A 7,486-nucleotide genomic window follows, 5' to 3' on the forward strand; every position below is an offset into this window, starting at 1 on the left:
ATCAATTAGTATATTTGAGTTTAACCACAATATTTGTTGCATTATTTGTTCTGTCATTTCTGGAGGATTAAATTGAAATTGCAACCAACTTTCTATGGCTTGTTTTAGAAATAGTGATATTTGGGAGATTATTTCCTTTTCAAATAACTTAAAGTGAGAGGTTGTAATCTGAATAAATGGAAAAAGGCCATTCTTGAACATTGGGTGAGACAATCTTACTAATTTGCTAGAGAACCAGTTCGGATTTAAGTATAACTTTTGTATGACTGAAGATTTAGTGATAGGTCTAATGCTTTAATATTTAATCATTTCTGTCCTCCGCATTCATATTCATTATATAAATAGGCCAGTTTAATTTTGTCTGGCTTGCCGTTCCAAATAAAATGGAATATTTTTTTCTCATATAATTTAAAAAACTGTTCGCTACGCGTAGGCAAGACCATAAGCAAATAGGTAAACTAGGATAATACTAAAAGAGTTAATCAGGGTGATTTTCCCACAAATTGACAGGTATTTTCCCTTTCCATGGTAGCAAGATCTTATCTATTTTTGCTAACTTTCTATTAAAATGTATTGGAGTGAGATCATTTACTTCATTTGGGATATGTATTCCGAGTATATCCACATCACCATCAGACCATTTTATTGGTAAACTACATGGTAATGTAAAATTTTTATTTTTTAGTGATCCAATACGTTAATATAGTACATTTATCATAATTTGGTTGTAATCCAGAGAGGTTAGAAAATGTATCTAGATCCTCTATGAGGCTGTGGAGGGATTAAAGTTGTGGATTTAAAAGAAAACATGAATCATCAGCGTACAATGACACCTTTGTTTTTAAGCCATGGATTTCTAATCCCTTGATATTATTGTTAGATCTGATTTTAATAGCTAACATCTCAATGGCAATAATAAATAGATATGCCGATAGTGGACAACCTTGTTTCACTCCTCTTGACAGTTTAAAACTTTCTGAGAAATACCCATTATTTACTATTTTACACCTAGGGTTACTATACATGATTTTAACCCAAAAGAGATTGTCCAAAATTGAAATGCTCCAGGCATTTATATATAAACCCTAGTCGTACTTTATCAAATGCCTTTTCGAAGTCTGCTATGAATAGTAGGCCTGGTTTCCCTGGTTTTTCATAGTGTTCTATTGTTTCCAGTACTTGCCTTATATTACAGTGAGGGAAAAAAGTATTTGATCCCCTGCTGATTTTGTACATTTGCCCACTGACAAAGAAATGATCAGTCTATAATTTTAATGGTAGGTTTATTTGAACAGTGAGAGACAGAATAACAACTACAAAATCAAATGTTATAAATTGATTTGCATTTTAATGAGGGAAATAAGTATTTGACCCCCTCTCAATCAGAAAGATTTCTGGCTCCCAGGTGTCTTTTATACCGGTAACGAGCTGAGGTTAGGAGCACACTCTTAAAGGGAGTGGTCCTAATCTCAGCTTGTTACATGTATAAAAGACACCTGTCCACAGAAGCAATCAATCAATCAGATTCCAAACTCTCCACCATGGCCAAGACCAAACTGCTCTCCAAGGATGTCAAGGACAAGATTGTAGACCTAAACAAGGCTGGAATGGGCTACAAGACCATCGCCAAGCAGCTTGGTGAGAAGGTGACAACAGTTGGTGCGATTATTCGCAAATGGAAGAAACACAAAATAACTGTCAATCTCCCTCTGCCTGGGGCTCCATGCAAGATCTCACCTCGTGGAGTTGCAATGATCATGAGAACGGTGAGGAATCAGCCCAGAACTACACGGGAGGATCTTGTAAATTATCTCAAGGCAGCTGGGACCATAGTCACCAAGAAAACAATTGGTAACACACTACGCCGTGAAGGACTGAAATCCTGCAGCGCCCGCAAGGTCCCCCTGCTCAAGAAAGCACATATACATGCCCGTCTGAAGTTTGCCAATGAACATCTGAATGATTCAGAGGAGAACTGGGTGAAAGTGTTGTGGTCAGATGAGACCAAATGGAGCTCTTTGGCATCAACTCAACTCGCCGTGTTTGGAGGAGGAGGAATGCTGCCTATGACCCCAAGAACACCATCCCCACCGTCAAACATGGAGGTGGAAACATTATGCTTTGGGGGTGTTTTTCTGCTAAGGGGACAGGACAACTTCACCGCATCAAAGGGACGATGGACGGGGCCATGTACCGTCAAATCTTGGGTGAGAACCTCCTTCCCTCAGCCAGGGCATTGAAAATGGGTCGTGGATGGGTGTTCCAGCATGACAATGACCCAAAACACACGGCCAAGGCAACAAAGGAGTGTCTCAAGAAGAAGCACATCAAGGTCCTGGAGTGGCCTAGCCAGTCTCCAGACCTTAATCCCATAGAAAATCTGTGGAGGGAGCTGAAGGTTCGAGTTGCCAAACGTCAGCCTCGAAACCTTAATGACTTGGAGAAGATCTGCAAAGAAGAGTGGGACAGAATCCCTCCTGAGATGTGTGCAAACCTGGTGGCCAACTACAAGAAACGTCTGACCTCTGTGATTGCCAACAAGGGTTTTGCCACCATGTACTAAGTCATGTTTTGCAGAGGGTCAAATACTTATTTCCCTCAAATCAATTTAACATTTTTGACATGCGTTTTTCTGGATTTTGTTATTGTTATTCTATCTCTAACTGTTCAAAAAAACCTACCATTAAAATTATAGACTGATCATTTCTTTGTCAGTGGGCAAACATACAAAATCAGCAGGGGATCAAATACTTTTCCCCCTCACTGTATCTGTAAAGCCCTTTTTACATCAGCAGTTGTCACAAGGTGCTTTTACAGTAAAACGTTTTCTTTGGCTGTCCCCATAGGAGAACCCTTTTTGGTTCCACGTAGAACCCTCTGTGGAAAGGGTTCTACCTGGAACCAAAATATGTTCTTCAAAGGGTTATCTTATGGGGACAGCCAAAGAACCCTTTTTGGTTCTAGATAGCACCTTTTTTTCTGAGTGTATAACCAAACCGGTGTCATAACCAAAAGTGCAAACTCATGTTAGGCAGGCTAAATCAAGCGCATCGTAATTATTTTTAAGTATTTGAAAAAGGTATTGGACCCAGGTCTACTCCCTCATATTGTTATCGGAAACCAGCAGTGAACTTTACTATGCACAATGTCCTTTTGACAGTGGTTTCCCTATTGCATTTTCTAACTGTTTTGGCTAGTATTTCAAGTGTGTGTGCGTGTTTGTGTGTTTGTTGTGGAACTCTTTGTCTTTCTGTGTGTTACAGTGGAGTTGGAGAGGCGTATTGACTTTGAGCTGCGAGAGGGCATGGTGGAGAGCCGCTATTGGTCAGCGGTGACCTCTCACACTGCCTATTGGTGTTCACATGACGTGGCACTATTTCTTCTCACTTTCATGTATAGACAGGAGTATCCCACTCAGCTCTCTGAGGATAACCCAGAGTTATCGTAACCCACAGCCAACACACACACACGCAAACACACACACTTGATCTTGCAACCAGACCGAGGAGACATAACTGTGTATCAGAGACCACTCCACAGCCTGTGGTCAGCCTGTGGTCATCTCGTCAGAGACCTTTCCCTTTACTCTATGGTACACTGTACACTCTATGGTACACTGTATCTCCAATGTATCGCCCATGTAAAAAACCTTTCTGATTAGAATGAATAATGTCCGACAGTACCTGTTTAATTCTATACGCTATACATTTTGCTATAATTTTTGCATCACAACACTGAAGTGTAAGGGGCCTCCAATTTTTTAAATGGATTGGATCTTCATATTTTCCACTTGTATCCTGTTTCAGTAATAATGAAATCAGACCTTCTTCTTGAGTGTCTGATAATCTACCATTTACATAGGAGTGGTTAAAACATGCTAATAACGGTCCTCTGAGTATATCAAAAAAGGTTTGGTATACCTCGACTGGTATGCCATCCAACCCTGGAGTTTTCCCGGACTTAAAGTCTTTAATTGCATCCAGAAGTTCCTCCTCTGTAATTTCACCTTCACATGAGTCTTTCTGTATGGCTGTTAATTTTACATGATCAATTGAAAAAAAATCTCTACAATTTGCATGGTGCAGTTGGTGAGAAGCAACTGCAGCGACTTGAAGGCAACTTCATCAAAAACTGCATGACATTTGATCACATTATTTTTTTCAAGTTCATGCAGTCGTCATGTAGTTGCAAGTCGGACCATTTTTATAACCATAATGCAACACGCTTTGAAAGACGGTGACCAATGATGGTCAACGACTTGACAAAAGTGATCCGCTCTAACGTGCCCTATGTCTTGTTCACTCCCTCCACTTCGTCGTTCTGGAGCTCGATGAGTGGGCTTGGCGGAGGGAGTTTGGGCCCAACTGGGAGAGCCTTTTCCTGGGAGAATGTGGGGGCCTCTGGAGGCCTCTGGGCCTTACACAGTGTCAGCTTCCTCCAGATGAAGCGCAGCACTGATGGGGTGAGGATGATGAAGACCCAGGGGTCGATGATGGAGTTGAAGGACAGCAGGCGAAGAGCAGCGAGATCAGCGTCATGGCTCTCCTTTGACCTGCCTATTAAGTTGACATATACACGGACCTATATGGGGGACACAAAGAGAAAAGGCATCACAGTCGGTTATTCAGAATTTCAAAATCAACAAAACCATATAATGGTCATCAATTAAGACAGATCAAATGTTTCATTATTATCTATTACAGGCCAGGTAGTCTTGCTTCTAGTAAGTAGACCTAGGCTATAACAGGTGCAAGAAGACTACAGTAAGTAGGCCCTGGCAGTGGCGGACTTACCATTAGGCAGAAAGGTAAATTGCTTCAGGCCTCACATCACCAAGGCACCTCATGAGCTGGGCATCATTTAAAAAAATCAGCGGGAAGCTTCAAAGTTGCGAAGGAAATGGGAAGGGAGGGGGGGTTTGCCTGGCCACTGTGCCCAGCAGTGGCAGCCGGTGCCGTTTAAGATGAGAGGGGACAATGTTTTGTTTTCATGAGCATGGCCTTATTTCTATTAGAGCATATTGGATGACTGTCATTCATATTCCATTAACCCAGTTCAATGTGACAGCGATAGGTTTAGGCTACTACATGATACTCAAATTTTCCCTATACCCTAGCCTATGAATTAAAGTTTACAACATAGGTGCAAACAGGTCGAGAGAAAACATTTGAGGTGACAGACAGTGACACATAGAAAGACAGTGACACATTCAATACCGCCTTGCACACTCTTGCCTGCATCTAGCTGATATAGGGTGTAATCATTAGTCCAACAGTTGCAAACAAGAGTTTCCCTTCGCTTGTGGACTTCAATGCACAATACCATCAGCTGTATGTGACCAGGCGAAAAAACCTTTCCAAGACAAACCATATCATAACCGCTACACACAGCCTACATTGTTGTCACCATATTAGCTAAAGTAACATCATAGTGAACATAGCTAATAGAACTAATGAGTTAGTAAACCCGCTACAATCATGCAGTAACGTTACAGTGTACAGTCAGCAGTTTAGCACTTACACCGGCGGGCCCCGGTGGCAATAAATGAGTAAAACCAAACGCTTACCTTGACTTGGAAGAGTTCCAGTGTTGTGTTGGATAGTCATAGCCAGCTAGATAACATAGCATCCCTCTGAGCAGGGTGTTTGAGTAGGCTAAACTAGCTAGCTGCATGCAAAGTTTTAAAAAATGACACTCTCTCTCGCTTCTTCATTTTGGAAAAAATGAATTTGTTCAAAACTGTTCAACTATTGTCTTTCTCTTTGAGTCAACTACTCACCACATTTTATGCACTGCAGTGCTAGCTAGCTGTAGTTTATGATTTCAGTACTAGATTAATTATCTGATTCTTTGATTGGGTGGACAACATGTCAGTTCATGCTGCAAGAACTCTGATAGGTTGGAGGAGCTCCTCCGGAAGTTGTCATAATTACCTTGTAGGTCTATGGAAGAGGGTGAGAAGAACCATGAGCCTCCTAGGTTTCATAATTCATAATAGATCAATATACATATATTTCATATCAATATTAATATAATCCAAGTGTTTCTTATAATAGTAGAAACAAGTGTCATTAATTACCCAAGGACTGGTTCATAATAATGGACTATTTCACCCTGACAGAGTTCCCGTGCATTGTTTCATGTGATATGATTGCAAATGTGCCTTTTTTAAAATTAAGCTGCAGCAATGAGGTGCTTTCAGAGCGGGTCCTCAAGACTGGTCACTACTGGCTTATTTCTAGATGTAGCGGAAGTGGAAGTGGTAATGTCAAAGACCACAAGAAAAACCACTGCACATTCGACTCTCAATATTTTCAACATTTATTCCATCTTTATCGAAACGAATGCTCGTACTTACCACTAAAGGAAACGAACAGATAACGAAAGCCACCGTTATGAACACCAGTAGCAGAAGATGCTCCACTTCCTCAGTCATCGAGAGGGATTTTTGGTAGAAGCGTATCTGTCGCGTAACTCTCCCACCGTGTGCATTGCACCTCCGATACATTATAAACAAGTGGTAGACGACAAATAGGTTACTAACTACTGTCGTCGAAATCATGATAAGAGCCAATGACGCATACACACCGACGTATACTTTGTGTTTGGTCTCGGTTGGGTTCATGTCAAAGAAGCACCAAGTCCCCGGGCAATATTGAACGTAGTCTCCAAAGCCCATAAAAGGTGCTAGGCAGAAGACGACGCAGACCAGATAGATGAGTGGAATGATGATGTATCCGCAGCGCTTTGTCAAGTGCCGCTCATAAAAGTACGGCTGTCCAAAGGAGAGGTAGCGCTCCAAAGCCATTGTGCACACAATTGCCAAAGTGGCGAGGCTGAAAAAAGTCATGCTGAACCCAAAGTAGACGCATACTGCTCTGTTTTTACTCATATCCACCAAGGTCCTGTTTTGTGTATAAGAGGCTAGTACAAGAGGACTGACGGAGAAGGTACCTAGTAGATCCGTAATCATCAGCGCGGTCACGAGCACATGGAAGAAGGATGGACTTTGCCGCCGGCGCCCCATCTCCAAAAGGACCAAGGCGATTAAATTGCCAAGTACATCAGCAGAGAACATTGCCGCGGACGTATAGGGATTCCCGGACGAGACAGTGACTATGTCATGGCAGGTTAAATTATCTTTGTTTTCCATAAAAACTGGTCGTAGCCTAGTCCCCTAAACTTGAACTGATAAATGTCCCTTAAACGCACATCGGTGCACACAAAATAGCAATTATGTCCGCATCGAACTCTTTGACTGACATGAGAAATAAGGCTCATGCTGACTCCTCTCGTCTCAACAAAAACTGTGATGTTAATCTTTTCGGTCCCACCCAGGCACCCACGCACTCACACACAACCAGGTGCTGAGTGCAGTCACACACTGTCAGCCCGCTCAAAAAGGCGGCTGGGAGGTGCGCAAAGAATGGAGAGGGCGCCTCCCCGTGGATTTCATTTGTTTACGCTTTTTGTTTAGGTCTGTTGT

General features: G+C 41.9%; 1 protein-coding gene across 1 annotated transcript; it reads right to left on the reverse strand.

Moving 5' to 3' along the window:
- Positions 1 to 4,032: 4,032 nt before the first annotated feature.
- ptger2b (prostaglandin E receptor 2b (subtype EP2)) lies at positions 4,033 to 7,279 on the reverse strand. The gene is made up of 2 exons (XM_041865900.1): positions 6,359 to 7,279; positions 4,033 to 4,581 (listed from the first exon to the last, which is right to left on the reverse strand). Exons 1-2 carry the CDS (start codon positions 7,151 to 7,153, stop codon positions 4,288 to 4,290), a joined length of 1,089 nt encoding a protein of 362 aa, XP_041721834.1. The 5' UTR covers positions 7,154 to 7,279; the 3' UTR covers positions 4,033 to 4,287.
- Between the last annotated feature and the right edge of the window lie 207 nt (positions 7,280 to 7,486).

This window comes from Coregonus clupeaformis, chromosome 36 (genome assembly GCF_020615455.1).
Source record: "Coregonus clupeaformis isolate EN_2021a chromosome 36, ASM2061545v1, whole genome shotgun sequence".
In the NCBI taxonomy this organism is placed as follows: domain Eukaryota; kingdom Metazoa; phylum Chordata; class Actinopteri; order Salmoniformes; family Salmonidae; genus Coregonus; species Coregonus clupeaformis.

Bases quoted from the DNA above. Each gene is read 5' to 3' on its own strand.
- ptger2b (XM_041865900.1), bottom strand. From the start codon at position 7,153: ATGGAAAACAAAGATAATTTAACCTGCCATGACATAGTCACTGTCTCG. The intron at 4,582-6,358 runs GTAAGTACGAGC...TCCCCCATATAG, and splicing joins TCTGTTCGTTTCCTTTAGTG to GTCCGTGTATATGTCAACTT.